This window comes from Protopterus annectens, chromosome 9.part0 (genome assembly GCF_019279795.1).
Source record: "Protopterus annectens isolate FY-2018-M chromosome 9.part0, PAN1.0, whole genome shotgun sequence".
Classification (NCBI taxonomy): Eukaryota; Metazoa; Chordata; order Ceratodontiformes; family Protopteridae; genus Protopterus; species Protopterus annectens.
In genome coordinates this window covers 1609090367-1609110324 of record NC_056743.1, presented here as the reverse complement: position 1 = coordinate 1609110324, position 19958 = coordinate 1609090367, and the positions used below count along the sequence as shown (strand labels likewise).

Genomic DNA, 19958 nt, shown 5'->3' with positions numbered 1-19958 from the left:
AGTAGATAAGCCAAAGGGTAGTGCAGAGAACTGAAAGTGTTGTGAGCCTGCTCTGAAGCAAAGGAATTTCCTGCAGGATTTTCTTATGGGGATGTGGAGGTACGCATCTTTTAGATCTAGGGTAACTATCCAGGCATTTTTGGTCAGCAGGGGCAGCAGCTGCTACAAAGTTAGCATTTTGAATTTGGGGACCACCAGGAAGGTGTTCAGAATGGATAGATCCAGGAAGGAGCGCCAAGTGCCCTCTTTTCTGGGAACAAGGAATTGTCTTGAATAAAAGCCTTTGCCTGTTTGATCTGAGGGGACAGGTTCTACTGCCCCTTGGGATATGAGAGTTTGGACTTGTTTCACTGCCTCTGCCCACTGATTTGGCGGTAAGTCTGGGTACCCTCTTGGAATTGGGAGTTCACTGAAGCAAATTTTGTATCCTTGAAAAATTATCTTTAAGACTCATTGGTCCTTTGTTACAGAAAGTCAATTTTCTTTGCAGGGGGAGAGCCTTCCTCCTAGTTTTTGATGAGTGAAAAGTGGGCATTGGGGGGAGAGAGAGTCATTGAGAGTTTTTGCCATAGAGGGATGGCTTAGAACTCCCTGCCTTTGGAGCGGAAGTGGTCCACTGTTTGGTTCTCTTCTGTCCCTGGGATAGGAGTCTTAGTGGTCTGTCCCTGCGGGGCTTACCTTGCCCCTGTCGCTAGGTGCAGGAAAGGACCAGTGTTTTGAGGGAAAATTCCTGCTGAACTTAGGAGGTTGCACCTGAAGGAAATCTTTTACTGTTTGCATAGATTTTGCTTTGTCTTCCATCTTTTTAATTACCACTTCTGCTTTTACTCCAAATAAGCAGTCCTTATCTAAGGGTGCATCAAGTAATTTAGATTTAACATGATCAGGGAGAGGCTGTTCCTTCAACCATGCATGTCCCCTAATAACAGATCCTGACACTACTGCCCTGCTTGAGGCTTTTAGGGCGTCATATTCACACAGTGTAATGACTGTTTGTCCACTTGACAAATAGAGTGCAGTAAATTTGCTAACTCTTTCAAATTGGTACAGTCATGAAAGGTTGAAATCTTTTGTTTTAACAGTTCCAAAGTCTGTTGTTGATATTTTAACATGTGGAACTGACAGTTGAGTGCTCTGACAGCTAAGGTTGCAGAGGTGTATACTTATTTACCCCATCTGTCCAGAGCTCTGGAATCCTTGTCAGAAGGAATAGGATTCTTGGCAGAATTAGTCTTAGCTCCTTTAGGTCCCTGTGTAATGACCTCTGGGTCTGCAGCAGGATTTCTGTATAGGTATTTGTGAGAATCCAGTGCTCTGTAATACCTGTCAGGTTTTCTGGGAGCAGGTGGAAGGGCGTCAGGAGCTAAGCTGGATTCATGGAAGAAATCATCAACCACCTCTAAGATTGGAAGGATGGGTATGTGCTGAGGCAGGTCTAGACACACTTAGTCTTTTCTTAAACTGAGGTAAGTCCTGGGATTCCCAGTGGAAATGTTCTCTGAGGGTGTGAAGGGTTCCCCCATAGGAAAGATCTTCTGGTGGGGGGGGGCAGAAGAAATGGATTCATCTGCATCTGAATCCTCATAAGCAGCTATTATTTGTTGCTCCTCTTCAAAATCTGAATAACCAGACTCCTCAGAATCCTGTTCTGTCAGTATTTCAGGAGAAAGGTCTCTTTTTCTTTTAGAAGTTGTGGCCTGACTACTTCTGATAAGGGTGATCAGATTCTCCACCATTTTATGCATTTGAGCTTGGGGTGGTGGAGCAGGAGTAAAATAGTGGCTAGAGAAAGTTTTCCAAGCAGTGGCCTTGCTTCTAGGCCTAAGAGTATCCATTGGTAGTCAGAGGAGAAGACGTTTTTTTGTCTAGATTAGGAAGTGCGAAAAACCTCCTTGGAAGTTGGTGCCTGCATTGTGGCTCCAGACCCAACCAAGGCAGAGACAACCAAAGGTTCAGAAGATGAAGAAGATTTCTGCAGCATACCAGACTCCAAAAGGGTCTGAGTAGAGGCCTGTGAAGGTATCAAATCGGGCATCAGGGGCTGCGAAGGAGCCTTAATGAATTCCGGAGAACTGACGACCTGCTTAGCGGTACAGTTGTCAAAAGGCTTAGCCTTGTGTGGTCTGTCTCTATCTTTATCCTTATGTTTTTTCAGAATGTTTATGGATTGTTGGCTGATGGACGTCATTTTGGAATGCAAAGACGGAAGACGTAAATACCTGGCTACAATAAGAGCTCTAAGATGAATGGTTCTTGCATTAAAGAGGGCACAGAACCGGCAACGGGGGCCGTCGTGATCTGGGCCTAAACAAATGACGCAATATGAATGGAAGTCTCAGTGTGGTATTTGCTTTCCACAGGCAAGACAATTGTTAACTTTTTTGACCATCGGTTAGTGCAAGAAAAAAGGATCCCCAATGGGGTAGTTAGCTTTACATGTTTTCAGCTGTAATTCAAATTCTGGTAGCGACTGACCGGCATACTTGCAAACTGCTTCTACTACGGACTCCACGGCAAGAAAGACTGATGTAATGGTGTCGACTGCCTTCCTTTATAGCACTGATGACCTGATGTCGGCAAATGACAGCAGCCGACCCAGAAAATACTGACTCTGGTATTTGGGCCGGCCGAAGGCTACTACAGCAGGGATAACCCACAGGTAATGACTGCAAAAGTGAAACACGAAGAACATCTAACAGATAGGCATACTACCTGTGTCTCTAACATCTGTAAACCTACATTTCAATAACCCCACACTTGCATGCAAACATATATCTCTTGTTAGTTTAGTTTATTTTTCTTTCTCTCCTTCTATACTGTGGAAGCCACCATTTTTGTTTTTAGTAATCACAAACGTGCATACCTACAAATATCTCCTGTTAGCTTTCTTACTGTCCTCTTTAAAGGCTAGACAGTTGAAATGCACAACTGTGAAATATAGTGCATTACTCGTTTGCTAAACATTATTTAATGTGGATGAGTATAGCCGAATAGTACTGTACCTAATTCAACCATCAAGAAATCCTTATTAACTTTCTCTCTCTCTCTCTCTCTCTCTCCCAGTGAAATAAGTACATAGCAAGTCTGACTACTGGTGCTGCTGCAAAAGTTATCATATCTCACTACCTAAAGAACGTGCACAGCTGAATTTCACCTGCAGTTGCAAAAGTTCACAAGGAACAAATACACTGAGTTAAATATATGTAAGAATTTCCAAGACTCAAACTAACAACTTACTTTAAGTCATGCACTAGTGTGTTCTGTTTGTAGTGTTGAATCTGCTGGAAGGATATCCCCACCCCAACTTACTCAGCCCAGACTCACAGACCTTTTACTGCTGAAGGTGAAGCTACATTAACACTTTCGCATATTTTACTTTTATCAGTTTAATATATCCTTGGAAAGACACTGAAAAGCCCATAAAAATTAAAAATTAGATGCTGTGAATCAAGTCAAGTATTAGTCACCTTGTCTTTGTATCCATGAATATTCTACCTCACTGATTGTTTATGGTGGTAAACCACCTGGGGGGGGGGGCTCCGTTCGCTTCGCTCACTCTGCTCCCCTGACCTTCCCCCATATCCCATCCACCCCAAGCACCTCTACTCATATCTCAAGCAAACCACTTTCCCTCATTCCTATGATCCAAGTATATACAACTTTGCCTTGTCCACACCCACATTTCATTCCCACCTTACCTTCTTTTATTTAACCAAACTTATCTGCTTTCCCTTACAGCCATCACCTTGAATTCTCATCCCCCCCTACTATAATTCTTTGCATCTTACTCTACTTTACCATCACAATACAGTCACCACCTTAAACTGTCTTACATTAACTCCAGACTTACCACCTTTTCTTCTGCTATACACACAAACTAACACTGGACCATAATTTTACTACTGACCAGTCACATCTCCCTCACCCCTCCTTATCACAAACAGCAAGGCAAAACATCTAACCACATTGTTAGAGCGCACCCTGAAGTCAAAACATTTCCAACCTTACCTTCAGCTGCACATATATCACAAGATAACAATCTATATTTACACCTGATATTACATTCTAACACATAAATACTACTTTTACTATTTTAAACCACCGTCACAGTTGACATGCTCCTCCTAACTTGCTTAGCTTCTTTACTCTTAATTCACAACCTTGCTACCGCTATATACTTGCTCACCCCCACACACCAATATACAACCTCCTCCTCCAACCATCACCCCAATAAACAACACAGCTTCTCACATATCTCCTCCCAGCTTTTCCCCTATACTCCCGTGTATTATTCACGCCACAAATTGGCCTCCTCACCTCCTATGAAACCACACTTGACAACAGTACCATCACCTAGGAATAAAAAAAACACTTTCCATGGTACTCATTCCTTATTACTTATTTACTCAAATGCGCAGACGTACATCCTAACCCTGGCTCACCCTCTAATCCTAACCACAAGAGTAACGCCAAAGACTGAAACATACTTACACTGAATCTTTGAAGTATATGTAATAAAATAGCCCAACTGCATGCCTGGAGTGATCAAAATAAACCTGACATACTTGCCCTTATGGAAACATGGCTACACCCCAATGTAAAAGACTCAGAAATAATACCTCTAAACTTTGCAATAACCAGAAGAGATAGATATGAAAAAAGGAGGGAGGGATAGCTCTTCTATATCCCTCTACACTCAATATCCAACCCTATGCCAGTAATATACCCACCTTTTCCAATGCTGAGGTACTAATCTCTTATTTGAACCTCAACATATCAAAAATAATTTGCATACTAGTAATATATATCCCACCAGGAAACAATATATCACTGTTGGAAAATATTTTATCCTGGACATCCCAAACAATAAACCTCAAAACGATAATCTTAGGAGATGTAAATATAGATTGGCAAACCACAACTTCCAACTCCCCCACAAATGGTATAAATCTGTATGTTTTTTCTCAGCTTATCAATACTCCAACAAGATACAACAAAGATCTTACCTGCCAACCCACCCTAGACTGGATCCTAGTATCCCACCCTGACAATTACCCCTCCTCCAGTACACTGTCTAGCTTCCTCAGCAATCATCTGCCAGCTTATTCACTTAGACAATTTCCAACAATTAAGAGTACGCACTGTAAAATCAGTTAGGAATTCAACTAAGTTTTGTCAGCACAAATTCAACAATCTCCTACATGAAATAGACTGGACACTCCTTAAACAACTACCCCTTAATGATGCTGTGCTAGACTTTAATAATACTTTCCTTCACATACTTAATACCCTAGCTCCCATTCGTATGAAAAGAATCAAAAAGAACTCAGCACCATGGCTCTCTAGGGAATGTAAACACCTGATGAAGCAAAGGGATCTAACCTGGAAAACCTGGAAACTAAACAAAGATGAACAAAATCATGTCAACTTCAAAACACTATGTAACAAAGTGAAACAATTAATCAACAGAGATAAGAAGTCATATTATAGCAAACTTCAACTCCAACATAAAATCAACCCCAATAAATTCTGGCACTCCATATCTTCTCTACTCAACCTTGGAATAAATAGAGAGCATACCCTATCACCCCTCCATCTCAAACAGCCGAAAACTTTAACAAGCACTTCATAAAATCAATATCAGACCTACTAACACCTTTAATGCTGCCCCCCCCAACCTATTCTGACACCAATCCCAGACCATCAGCTACTTCTAACCTTGTCATTAATAATCCCCCTACTCAACAAAATGTCATACAAACCCAATTCTCATTTCAGCCCATACCCACGGACACCATTAAGAAACTGCTACAAAAACTAAAACCCTGCTATACCACAGCTGATAATCTTCTGCTAATTCAATCATCTACCCAATCAGTATCCTTATAAATAGGTCTTTATCTGAATGAGAAGTACCTACCATATGGTAACAATCTCACATCACCCCCATCCACAAAGGAGGCAACTCTTTTGATCCATCCAATTTCCGTCCTATATCCTTCTTGTCACCCATATCTAAACTTCTCTAGAGAGATGTCCATCAGCAGGTAATGCAGTATCTATTGCAAAACAATCTTTTAACCAAAACCCAACATGGCTTCCTACCTAGCCACAGCACAGCTGCAGCCCTATTATCTTTTACAGACACTGTGAACAAGGCCAGAAATGCAAGATACTATACAGCCTCAACATTCCTTGATCTGTTCAAGGCCTTTGACACAGTGTCTCACCCCTTACTATTGAACACACTGCCTAACTTAGGCTTCTCACATAATACAGTAAAATGGTTTCAGAGCTACCGCAAGGATTGTAAACAAGCAGTGAAATAGTCCAATGAACTCTCACCCTTTCTCCACGACTCTGCTGGAGTCCCTAAAGGCTCCATCCTAGGACCCCTACTCCAACATTTTCACAAACAACCTTCACACTACCTCTCACCCAGGGACCCTCATTCAATTAACTGAAGATTCCACCATAATCTGTGCTGCTCAGTCACTACCAGAACTACTTTTAAAAACGTAACAATCCTTTACTGCAGTCGAATCCTGGCTAAAAATGACCAACTCTTTCTTAATCCAAAGAAGACAAAACAAGTACTCTTTCATCCCAAAACACCTCCCCTATCACTGATCATTTTAACATCCTTGCATCTGACAACACTGTCATAGAAATCAAGAAACCAAACTTCTAGGAGTTATCACTGGCAATAAAAAAGAAGTTATGTACTCACCATAACGTTCGATGTATGTAGTCCATCTCGCCTTACATTCTTATCTCTGGGTTCGGAGCCGAAACTTGGCTCCGACTCGGCCATACTCTAGCTCAAAGTCTTCAATTGGCTCGTGACTAAGAGGTATCCTATCATGCCGCAGGCCCATTCCCCAGATCTTGTCTGCTGCAAGCGCACACACACACAGATACTGAGAATAACCCCAACCAAAAGGACCACTGTCACCTAGAGACTATACCTCCAGGTCCTCAAGGAGGGGGGTAGGAGGGAGGAGTTAGTAAGAATGTAAGGCATGATGGACTACATACATTGAACGTTATGGTGAGTACATAACTTCTTGATATTATGTAGTCCAATCTCGCCTTCATTCTTACCCCTGGGACAGCGACCCTAGCACCTTGACCTTGGGTGGCTCAGTGAAAAATACTCTTGAGCACTGTGGAACCAAAGGAAGATCTGCCTCTAGAGACCAGATCTAATTTGTAGTGACTAATAAAAGTATGAGGCGAAGCCCATGTTGCTGCAGCACAAATATCATCCATAGACATCCTAGCCTGAAATGCAGTAGAGGTAGCCACAGATCGTGTAGAATGAGCCTTCACTTTAAAGGGTAATTCTTTGCCATTGGAACCATAAATAAATGAGATGCAATTGGAGATCCAGCGAGACAAGGTTACCTTAGAGATAGGAACCCCAAGTCTAATGTTTGAAAATGATCCAAACAGTTGATCTGATTTCCTGAAATCTTTTGTCCTATGTAAATAGAAACGCAATTGTCTATGAATGTCTAGCTGATGAAACTTAAATTCTGCCTTGTTAGAAAATTCAGGAAAAAACACAGGCAACTGAATGGATTGGTTGATATTCACAACAGAAGCAACCTTTGGAATAAAATAAGGATTGGTTCTTAAGGAGACCCCGTCTTTGTGAAACACCAAATAAGGTGGCTTAATCGATAAAGCTTGGAGCTCAGAGACCCGCCTCGCTGAAGTTATGGCTACCAACAATACTGTCTTCCATGACAAAAATTTTAGGTCACACGTAGCTGCAGGCTCAAAGGGAGACGAAGTGAGCTTCTGTAAAACAAAATTGAGGTCCCATGGCATTACTGGATCAAAGCCTGGAGGTCAGAGTAACATTGATCCTTTCAGAAAAACCCTACAAAGCCTATGAGCCATAAGGTTGGGCTCATTAGCAACGTGAAATGTAGAAATCACTGCCAACTGCACTTTAATGGTTGCTGCAGCTGATCCCTGACTGAACAGCTGAGAAAGAACTTCTAATATTGCCAAAATAGGAGCTGTATAAGGATCAATATGTCTTTCATGGGCCCAAATGGAGAATCTCTTCCACTTACTGGAATAAATCTTCCTGGTAGAAGGCTTGTGGGAAGAAGACAGGATGTGGACCACTTCCCGGGAAAAATCATGAAGCCTAACTAGGGATGGAACTGGAGCAGCCAAGCTGTCAACTTGAGGGTCTGGATGGAACAGTCCTGACATATGAGTCAGCAGATCTGGATCTGGGTCCAGAATCCAGGGATCGTCCATTAGATAGGGTTGAAGGAAGGGAAACCAAATCTGACAACGCCAGTGTGGGGCAATCATGATCATTTTGCTTCCCAAGACTGTGCTTTCTGAATTACCTATGATATCAGAGGAAATGATGGAAAAGCATAGAGAAGACTGGGGGGCCAATCGTGAACCAGAGCATCCCTGGGTGTCTCCCCCTCCAGGGGGATAAGGGTGAATTAGCTACTGCATTTGGCATTGAGAGGGCTGACAAATAGATCGGAAGGCTGACCCCATCTGCGGAATATCTTCTCTGCAGCATATTTGTTCAGGGACCACTCGTGAGGCATTAGGATAGCTCTGCTCAGCCTGTCGGCAATCACGTTGGACTTCCCCAGTATATGCTTTGCAACTAGAAAGCATTAGGAAGACACTGCCCACTGCCAAACTCTAAGTGCCTCCCTGCAAAGGGGGTAAGATTTAGTTCCTTCCTGCTTGCTCAGATACCACACCACTGACATGTTGTCCGAGTGGATTACAATTGTCCCTAGAGGGAGAAAGCTCTGAAGTGCTTGCAACGCTAATAGCACCGCTCTCATCTCCAAGACATTGATATGCAAAAGGGTCTCGTGATCCTGCCACGTGCCTTGGACTGCCCTGCAGAGATAATGCCCCCCCACCCAATCTGGGAGGCATCCGTGGTCACCGTGGCAACTGGAGAAGATGGTACAAAAGGCTTGCTTACGTTGAGATTGCTGGCCTGAAGCCACCAGCATAGATCCTGCTTGCACGTGTCCATAATCAGAATAAAATGGGAGAGTGGAAGATACTGTAGTGACCATTGGGCAAAAAGCAGCCACTGAAGAGCCCTCATGTATAATCTGGCAAGGGGAACTAGCATGATTGTGGCAGCCATGGTCCCCAATAACTTGAGGACCACTTTTGCCTTGACTTTCTCAATGGTAGTAAGGCGTAGACCTGCTGTTGTAGAGCCTGAATTCTCTCTTCTGGTAAGAAGGCCCTCATGAGCACTGTATCTAGTTTGGTGCTAATAAAAGTGACATGCTGTTAGGGCAACAAGGCAGATTTTTCCCAATTTAGAGTAATTCCTAACCTTTGGCACAGTGTAATGGTGGCTTCCCTGGTCTATAACAGTAGATACCTGGTGGTGGCAGAAAGGAGCCAGTCATCCAGGTACGGAAACACTTGGAATCCCTGACGTCTCAAGTGAGCCGTTACCACTGCCAAGCATTTGGTGAACACCCTGGGGGCTGTGGTGAGACCAAAGGGCTGGGCGGGAAACTGAAAATGACTGGCTCCCAGCTGGAAGCGTAGATGACTTCTCGATGCCCTGTCCATCTTGATATGGTAGTAAGCATCTTTGAGGTCGATGGAGCACATCCACACATCTTTCCTTAACACAGGGAGTATTGACTGTAAGGTGACCATGCGGAACTTGGACTTTTCTACATGTAGGTTCAATCGGCTGCGATCCAAGATGGGTCTCAGGTCCCTTGTTCTTTTCGGCACCAAAAAGAATCTGGAGTAAGTCCCTAATCCTACTTGGTCTGAGGGGACAGGCTGGATGGTTCTCTTTGAAAGCAACTTTTTTATTTCTAAAGTTGCACAATCCCTTTGACCGGGTGGAACGTCTGGAATTCTCTTGGTTGGCAGGGGACAAGAGAAGGAAATATGATAACCTCTGGAAATTATCTTTAAAACCCACTCGTCTTGGGTGACATTTTGCCAGGCTTCTGGGAATAAAGAAATGCAACCCCCCGACCAGCTCCAGAGACGCAGAGTTGAGCCTCCTTTCAGGAACGCGCTGGTAGGGAGAACCGCAAAAGGAATCACTGTCCCCCTGGTTACGCGGGCTTCCTCTGCTTCTAGGGTGGCGTTTACCTGAATTTCCACCCCCTCCCCTGCCTCTGGAGGGGGAAATCACTTTGTGCATCCTGAAAAAAACTCTGCGACATCCTGAACCACATTTTACCACCCTTCTGGCCCTTGTGGTAAGGTCTAGAAGGCATGGAAAAAACGGACTCCCATGGCAGACAGGGTTTTTCCTTCCTGCTCGCACCTAGTGAGAGTGTCCTTCACCTTGGTTCCGAACAATGATGAGCCGTCAAATGGGGCGTTGGTGAATGTAGACTTGAAGGCCTCCGCGAAGTTACACAGGCGCATCCAGGAGTGTCTCCTAAGAGCAACTCCGAAACCCGCTGCCCTGCTCGCTCCGTCGGCTGCGTATGAGATCAGCTTCATGGAGAAGTTGGCAAGGGAATTTAGGATAGATATCTGTGCATTGACTTTCTCTGCCATGGCATCAGAAACGTTACCCTGTAGAGAATCTCCTAGCTCTTTTAGGAGATCTCTCTGGAGCATTGTAAAATGCATCAAGTAGCTCAGCGACTGCAGAGTAAAGGCCACTGAGGTAAACACACGCTTCCCATACCTGTCCATGGCCCGGGACTCCTTGTTAGGTGGATGGACGGTAGACGAAGTTTCAGCAGGTTCCTTCATGGTGGCTGCTGCCATCACCATGGCATCTACTGGAATGCCTTTCATCAGATATTCCTTGTCTGTGGGAGCGGACAAAAATTTATTGGGTCTCCTAGGGACTGGTTCCACAGTGTCAGGAGTTTCCCACACCTTTCGACAGATGAAATCTAGTAGTTCATCGAAAGGGGGAGACACCCAAGAGGTGGAAGTTTGAGACCCGAAAGCCTTCAGGAACACAGACTCCTCATCAGAAGGGGATTTGGAGGGCCAGCCACCTCTATGCTTTAAGATCTCCAGGATATCTGAAAAAGAGATATCTTCAGAAGACAACTTGGGGGACCCCTCTGACTTCTCGAGGTCGGTGTCTGACGTGAGAGACTCATCCGGGGAGTCAACGTGCTTCTTCTTACACAATCTCTTTCTGGCGGGCTCCTCAGGCAAAAACTCTGGGGAAATGTCAGAAAGTTGGGGACCACTCATGGAGGTATCCTGAGGCCTTGGGTCTCCGCTGTCCATGGATCAAGGGTGATCTGAAACTGACACCGGTGCCGGAGGGGGCAGAGTTTTAGTGCCGTGGATGCAGCTGACAACCTGGCCAGCACGCTCCTCATAACCTCGAAAGCCGATCCCCACTTCTCCGAAGGTGGACTAACCATAGAGTTAATCGCCCTTGGCGTCAAGGAGATGAGGTCCGAAGCAGATGTTGGGTCCAAGTTCACCAGAGCCGAAGCACCGAGAGGAAGGCTAGGAACCGATGAAGATTGATCCGAGCCCCCCCACCCGGGTCGACTGGGGAACTGTGGACCCTCGACCCCGTGGATGGAACAGACAGGGTCGGAGCAGAAATCAGTACCGAGAGGCCAGGCAAAGCTACTGGAACCGACTTAAGGGCACCCGACGGAACAGACAACTCTGGCTCCGAGGGCCGAGAAAGACTCTGAGGAGAAACAACAAAAGATGAAGGGGCCATGGTCTCCAGAGCTGACTAGGTTGGAGCTGAAATCAATTTGGCCAGCACTGATGACTGAAGCAGTTTCTTCACGACTCTATCAACGTCCTCATCGGAAAGAGACCTTGAGGACCTGGAGGATATAGTTGGAGATTTGGATCTCCCTACAGAGGGAGACTGACATGAAGGAGAACCCGGTCGAACAACTGGAGACCGGCTCCAAACCAAAATATCCATGACCAGCTCCGAAAGGCTGAGAGTCTATACAGACTTAGTCAATACATCACCTTCTGTCGGCGCCGAAGGAGGAGAAGCTGTTCTAACAACTTTCTCTGGTGGCTCCGAAGAAACAGACTGAGCTGGAGAGCACTTCTTAGCAGTCTTTTTTAGCTAATGAGGATATGGTATTGGAAGACTTAGCCAAGTCTTCCTCGAAGGAGTATTTAAGCAGTCAGGATGAGCTTGTTCTTCCTCTCCTGTAGCATGCAAGGGACTGAAGGAATGACAAAACAAGCAGGACTCTTGGAGATGAATAGCCCCCAAGCAGTACACGCACAGAGTGCCCATCAGTCAAAGACATTTTATTGTTGGATTCAATACACTTCTTAAAGCCGGAAGGCCTGTGTTTCTTAGAATCCTTAGACATGCTGTATAAGGAGTAAACACAGACAAGCTGCAAAACCACACGTATACACAAAAAACCTAACTGAACCCCACACGGGAAACTACAGCCTCTAACTAAAACGGCCTAGTAACCAACGGGAACAAAAAACTACAGGGAGGACTAGGTCCTCTAATTTAAATGGGCCTAGCCCGGGGAAAATAAAGGCAGGATAACACCACTATCAAATGACAAAGACACCAAAAAGTTGCAAGTAACAGAAGCACACCTCAGAGACCACATGGAAAACAATGGGGAGGGCTAGGTCCTCTAACTGAAACGGGCCTAGCCTGTGGGAAGAAAGGGAGTGGACGGGATACCAAAAAAACAGCCAATGAAAAGGCCACACAATCAGCCTAGAGAGACACACAGTAGCTATGAAAATAGCCTTTTTAGATCAACAATATCCAAACATTTTAGGAAAAAAAGTATACTTAGCCACGGCCAAAAGCAAGACCACGCCTGTGAGTAACGAGCAGCAAACGTGATCTGGGGAATGAGCCTGTTGCATGATGGGATACCTCTTAGCCACGAGCCAATTGAAGACTTCGACCTCGGCTCTGAACCCAGGGGTAAGAATGAAGGTGAGATTGGACTACATAACATATTTCATTCAACCCCCATATAAAGCAAAATATAAAGAAAACTCATCAAAAACTGGTACTCTTGTATAGAAACAAACATTTCTTTACTGCAGCAACCAAAACTACCCTTGCAAAAACATGTTTACTTCCCTCCCTTCTTTATGGTGCCCCTTTACTAACTTACAAACTTCTACCATAAGCAAGATGGAACAGTGCTACAACAGAGTTGCAAAGTTTGTCACAAACTCTAAATATCACACACCACTGTAAACCACGCCTAGAATGAAAATATCTTGAACTCCCCAACCAATTTGCCTTTATTCAGCTATCCACCTTGCACAACCTTATTTTCAAGCCTACTGCCTTGCCCTGCACTAGCCAATGTAGTTGCACCTTACACACCAAATAGATTAGTACGATCAGAAGACAAAAAACTCTTAGCCATGTCAAAACCCACAAGAAAACCTATTTGTATTCATACTGTCTCTATACTTTGGAATTCACTACCTCTAGCTACCAGATCTATACCTGGCCTAACCCATTTCAAAGCCTCTTTAAAAAATCATCTCAGAAATACATGGCTCTGCTCCTGCATAAAGCCTGCCTAATCCTCAGCTCTTCCTCTTCTTCTACACTAGCCTCATCCTCCTTTTTTATAACAATTCAATCCCTCATAGTCTGCAAGATCCTAAGGCTCTTCTAACTCTTTTACACTTCCGAACCCAAAACCTGGAACTCGAGTTGAGCTAGTAGATGTAAAACTCAATAGAGCTGGAAAACGTGTTGGTAAAAGAAAAATCCTTCGCAAGTTAATGCCAAATGTTTATTCCACGAAACATGTAGAATGCAATACGAATCCAAAAAACATGGACAAGGCACAAAACAGATAAGCAAAGCAGTCAAACTGATGTAAATAGTAGATCGGTTAAGCGCTTTCATCTGCCGATAGCAGATTTCATCAGAACAAAGATATTTTCTACATCACTTCTTTAAATACCCAACATTTTGGCGCCAAACATTAATTGATATTACTAATTGTTACTTAAAACTGAAATTGCCAAAACAATTCCTTGTTTGCCTAAACGTTTCACCCAGAAATTCAATGTAATTATGGTCAAGAATAAGTTCCATCATACTCGTAATAAGCTGTATTTTGTCCCAAGTGAAACCAGAATATTTCACCAAACTGTTGTTAAAATATTCAAGTCCTAAATCTTTAGGTATGCAGGAAAACAAATCCTTGACATCCACTGTTATGAATGTTAGGTCCACATCCCAAACATCTTGGTTCAGTTTTTTTAACAAATCCCAAGAGTCCTTGATTAGGTGTGGGACTTTTCCATATATATGTTTAGTCCAGTGGTCCACTGTAACACCTAGGTTAAATGTTTTCGACTTAGACCCAGATATAATAGGTCTTAATGGAGGGTTCTGAATGTTTTTATGGATCTTGGGAATACCAATAATATGTGCCAAAATGGGGTATTACATTGAATTTCTGGGTGAAACGTTTAGGCAAACAAGGGGAGTTGCTATGGGCGCATCATGTGCGCCCATATTTGCAAATTTAGTCATGCTGGAATGGGAGAACCAGTATATATTTACCAGTGAATACTACAAACAAATGTTGCTGTACACACGGTTTTTAGATGATATATTAATCGTGTGGAAGGGAGAAACGGAAAGTATCCAGAATTTTATTAACTACATCAACAACACAACTGCATTCCTAAAATTCACTCACACTATAGAGAAAAAAGGAATAGCATACTTAGATATATATATTAGTTCTGATGACCATGGATATATTTCCAAATTATACAGAAAACCCACATTTTCGAACGATTATATATTTTATGGGAGTTGCCACCCACCCCATATGTTTAAGAATATAGTAAAGGGTCAATGTGTGAGAGCTGCACGGATGTCATCTACAAGAGAAATTATGTCCAAAGAACTTGACACTATACAACAGCTATTTTTAGATAGAGGATATCCTAAAGTTATGTTGACTGATGTGCTTAACTATGTAAAATCCCAATGGGGAAAGAAATATAAACCATTATTAGGCCAAGTTGAAATTGGAAAACAAGTCATGAATACATTAAATAGACGTGTATGTGTTATTATGTATAACCCATTCACCAACATCATTAAGGAAATATTACATAGACACTGGTATATGTTTAACCTTGGTGTTGAATTTAAGAATATAATTGGAGATACCCCTAGTATCATTTACAAATCTGGTTGTAATTTAAAAAGAATGATTGAAAGAAACAATAAAAGTGCCAAGGGGAAACAAAGAAAAACTAAGGGTACAAAAAAATGTGGTACATGTAAGCAGTGCCAATATATTAATGAAGAGTACTGTATAAAGTTGGTGAATACCACCCACAGTACTTGTAAATTTAAATCAGGAAATTGCAATAGTCATGGGATAGTGTATTTAGCGACATGCATAATATGCAACGCATACTATGTTGGTAAAACCGAAAGAAAGCTAAAAACCAGGATCTATGAACATACGTATAAGATGAAAAAAGGTGATGTGAAAAATGCATTAAGTAAACACACCATAACTAATGGCAAGGACCATGGTTTTAAATTTGCCATATTAGATCAGGTAGATAGTACTGAGGGGAATGGTAATTGGAAAGCTAAATTGGGAGCCATGGAAAGTAAATGGCAAATTATGTTGGATGCAACCACCCATCCAGGAATTAATGAATATATCAGCATTAAGCCTTTTTTAATTTTAGGATGCCCATGATATGTGAACAATTAGACATTTTTTTCATCTATAGATTCAATTTTTTTATTTATAGATTGAATGTCTTTTTTATAAGCTGTCCATTTCTTGTTGTTAGTGGATGTAAAAGAGTCCAAATATATACACCCACTCTGCATACCCTACAGTTTTATTGTAACTCCGTGTCATAGTTATAGAATTTATTTAGCACCAGTCATATTGACTATGGTACACTATAGTCCTTAGAATACAGGGTAGTGAGGACCAAGAATTACATTATCCTGACAGGTTGCAAACTAGAAATATTTTTCTGACAGGGTGTAAATTAGGAATGTACTGTCCTGATAGGATGCAAATTAGGACTATATATATACCATTTAAGAGGGTTGGAGTAAGTCTCATGCTTTGTATATTGTATTTTATGTATCTATTCATTTTATATATCAGTCATGTAATTTGTCCTGCTATCATTGTGAGATGTAAACATATTGTGCAATTAATTTTTCAAGCAACTATACATATATATATAATATATATATTTTTTAAGTAACTACATATATATATTTTTTTTTAAGTAACTACATATATATATATATATATATATTTTAAATATATTGTTTTAGCAATTTCAGTTTTAAGTAACAATTAGTAATATCAATTAATGTTTGGCGCCAAAATGTTGGGTATTTAAAGAAGTGATGTAGAAAATATCTTTGTTCTGATGAAATCTGCTATCGGCAGATGAAAGCGCTTAACCGATCTACTATTTACATCAGTTTGACTGCTTTGCTTATCTGTTTTGTGCCTTGTCCATGTTTTTTGGATTCGTATTGCATTCTACATGTTTCGTGGAATAAACATTTGGCATTAACTTGCGAAGGATTTTTCTTTTACCAACACGTTTTCCAGCTCTATTGAGTTTTACATCTACTAGCTCAACTCGAGTTCCAGGTTTTGGGTTCGGAAGTGTAAATTTGTTGTTGTGCTACGTTTTTATTGTTCTTCTAACTCTTTCTCTGTTCCTATACCATATCCTTAAGCTACTGCTCAGGTTTTATTGCTTCTATTCTTTTTAACTCTCGCACTATCTTTCTGCATCACTAACTTTCTGGCTATTATTTTCCTAACTGAAACTAAAATTATTTTTTTTCATGTACTACAGCAATGTCGCACACTACACTACCTATGTACTATTTTTTTAGACACTGTATCATGTATGGTGAGAGTGACTATTATTGCCTATATTTTAACTCTATAAAATTGTCAAGATGTGTAGTATACATTGTACCATCTTGTAAAATAGGTTGTTCTTTCAACTTATTTTTGTACACTACCTCTAATGTCATTTGTATTTTATCGGATTTTACTGCATTTGTATTGTACTGTATGTGGAGCTTTTCTCCCCGGGCATCTGCTGAAAATGGGTTCTGTAGATCCAGTCAGACACTACACTGGTAAACAAATGTCAAGTGAATAAATAAAGTAAATAAAAACAACTGGTTAGCCCTGCTGTGGTAGTTCTTCCATTCCACACACCTACAACCAATTTAGTGCGTCTAATCCATCTACTGCATATTTTTGGATTGTTGGGAAAATACTGGGCCACCTGGAGAAAACCCACAGGAACACAAGGAGCTTGCTTAGGAAAATGCAGACTCTTCACAGAGGGTACCCCAGCCAAGCATAAAACTAGAGAACCTCTTGCTGTGAGGCGACAGCGCTATCCATTGTACCACCCCAGTACACATGTTTTACTTATTTACCCATTTATTTGAATTTATTAACTGCAGTAGAGCACTGATCACAAATGGCACAATTTCAGTGTAAGCCTCGGGAAAAGTACAGCAACAGAATGACTGTATACAGTACAGCTGGAGTGTCACTGCAATACAATCTGTACAACAAGGTTAGAGTAATGCAACAAAGTACAGTTAAGTACAAAGTATGAGAAATTCTTCACATTATACAAAAAAAGAGAAATCTTCACAAAGTCATCATTCTGACCACAAACCTGGAATGAAAATGTAGCAGTAAATTAAGGAATGAAAACGTAGCAGTAAATTAAAATAAGAAGTAAAGTATGACTTTTCCTAAGCAAGCTCCACAAGGGATGTTTTGACCATGACAAAGCCCCAGATGACCAGAGTATGATTAGCAGTCTGAACACTGAACAGTCTAGTTAGTAAGGCATAGGAGTGAGTGCCTGACACAGTCTCATCCTTTCCTGGGGCAATGTGGCTGAGTCATGCTGTAAAGCTCCATGTGAAAGAAGGTCAAGGATTTCATCTGTCACAACAGGGACATGTGGAAGAGAGGCACAAGCCTTGCCAAACACTGCATGGGACACAGCTGGGAGCAAAGTAGGTTCAGTGTAGCACACTTTCCAGCTACCTGATGGGAGTGTTGGGAGCATTCCATATTTTTTCCATACTACCACAGAATGATAGCCACAAACAGAGGCTCATGCCTCCTTCTCCAAGAGTCCTACAATGGCAGGGGTAGGAAGAACAAATGGTCTGATAGGGTCTTGATAGCTATGGAAGGAATGGCACAAAAAGTATACATTTTTCTTCACTGTCTACAATCAGAATGATAATTAAAAGATCTAAATGTTGAAATCATAATGCTAAATAAACATACTCTACATTTCAAGCTTAACAATAAATGCCAGACTTACCTGGTAGACACTGTGTCATGATAGTGAAACCAATCCAGGAGCCAACCTGAAAACCAAAATAGATATTTGCTCACAAAGATGGACTAAAACTACTCAGTGGATACCAATGAGTGAATATAATACAAGAGATATTAGTGTGAAAAAGTATGTGACCAGTTCACAGTTATCTATACACAAGTCATAAATCTAGATTTAATTTTATTTATCGTACTGAAGTAATCTGGTCTCCTCCCATCTCTGCTTGCCAAATATACACAGAAATTTAAGACTCGCTCACGTGGATTTTAGTGTTCCACATATCACCACACTGTTTGACTTGCTTTGCAAAATATAGCATTTGTAACTAATAAAAACAACAAAACATTATACTGGGTTTATATTATAAGATTGACGGTTGAAGACATCGACTACCACATGGTCGATGTCTTCAAAAGATAAAAAAAAAAAAAAAAGAAAAGAAAAAAGTACCCTAATGGGTTTAAGCAGAGGGCAAGCCCCACTGCACCCCCCCGCTACTTAAATATACGAACTCTGAGACTGCACTACATTGCAGTAAACAGAAATCTCCCCTTATGGAGACTTCCGTTTACAAGTTTGATGTGCGCTTTCGCTATTCTCGTGTCGACAATATCAACTTCGATATCGTCTGCTTTCGAGGATATAATATAGACTCCATTATACCTTTACACTGTGCATAACTGGCAAAACAGGCCATGAGGAAATCACTGTGATGTGATTCAAAATTCAGCAATAACCGAGTCTTTATTCCCAAAAAAAATTTGAAAGTACAACAGCAAGTGGTTACTATTTTTATCTTTGAAAATGTGTTAAAAATATATTAGCAACTTCTAAATCCAATGAGAAATCTGGATATAATGTTATATGTAGATGCCTTCCCTTATCACTGTTGTAGTATTCCTTACTAACAGGATATTCTGCAGCAGATAGCTGAATGTTCAGCATAGCAAAACCTTAGCTCTTTCCAGGCAGTGTACATCAGACGTATAGCCTATGTCTAAGGCAAAGGTATATAAGTGACGTACGCTTGCCTAAATTCTCAAAACTTCTTTGCCTCCAGTCCAAATGCTACTTTTTGAATTCAGTCTGCAAGTTGCTGAGCCTCTGAATAAGTACACTTCTGGTGTCTCTTCCTTTCTTTTTATCTGTGGTTGTATTGTCTTTTATGTGCCATCCAGTAAGGAAATGTGACTATGGGAGGCAGATTCCCCATAGAGATACACAAGAGAGGTGCTTTTTTTGTCTAGGTGCTACTCCCAACCAAAAACTGGAAAATATGTTAACAGTCCATGTTCTTTTTCCATATACTTATAGAGCTAATATCTGAAGCTATTAACTCAGGGAACTATGGGTTTTGACTCCACCTGTCCTGAAGTTTAGCCGCTGCTTTAAAAAAAGTCTAAAAAGATGCATATTTAGACTTCTGCTGTCTAGTCTCTTCCAAATGTCTTGTCTGGGTTCAATGAATAAACTTGAGGACTGGCTGGTTCAGATGACAACCACCTCTGTCACAACTCAGGTGGAGGCCACCACAAGACTGCCTACCCACATGTCTGCTGAGGTCATGCCTATGTCTG

At 41.7% G+C, this 19958-nt stretch overlaps 1 protein-coding gene across 1 annotated transcript in view; it reads right to left on the bottom strand.

Moving 5' to 3' along the window:
• The window catches only part of TECR (trans-2,3-enoyl-CoA reductase), a 722978-nt gene that overhangs the window by 59892 nt on the left and 643128 nt on the right, over nucleotides 1-19958 (bottom strand). Inside the window, exon 11 of the mRNA XM_044084549.1 lies at nucleotides 18364-18409. Coding sequence (XP_043940484.1) covers nucleotides 18364-18409 — 46 coding nt within the window. The remainder of the gene's footprint in view (nucleotides 1-18363; nucleotides 18410-19958) is intronic.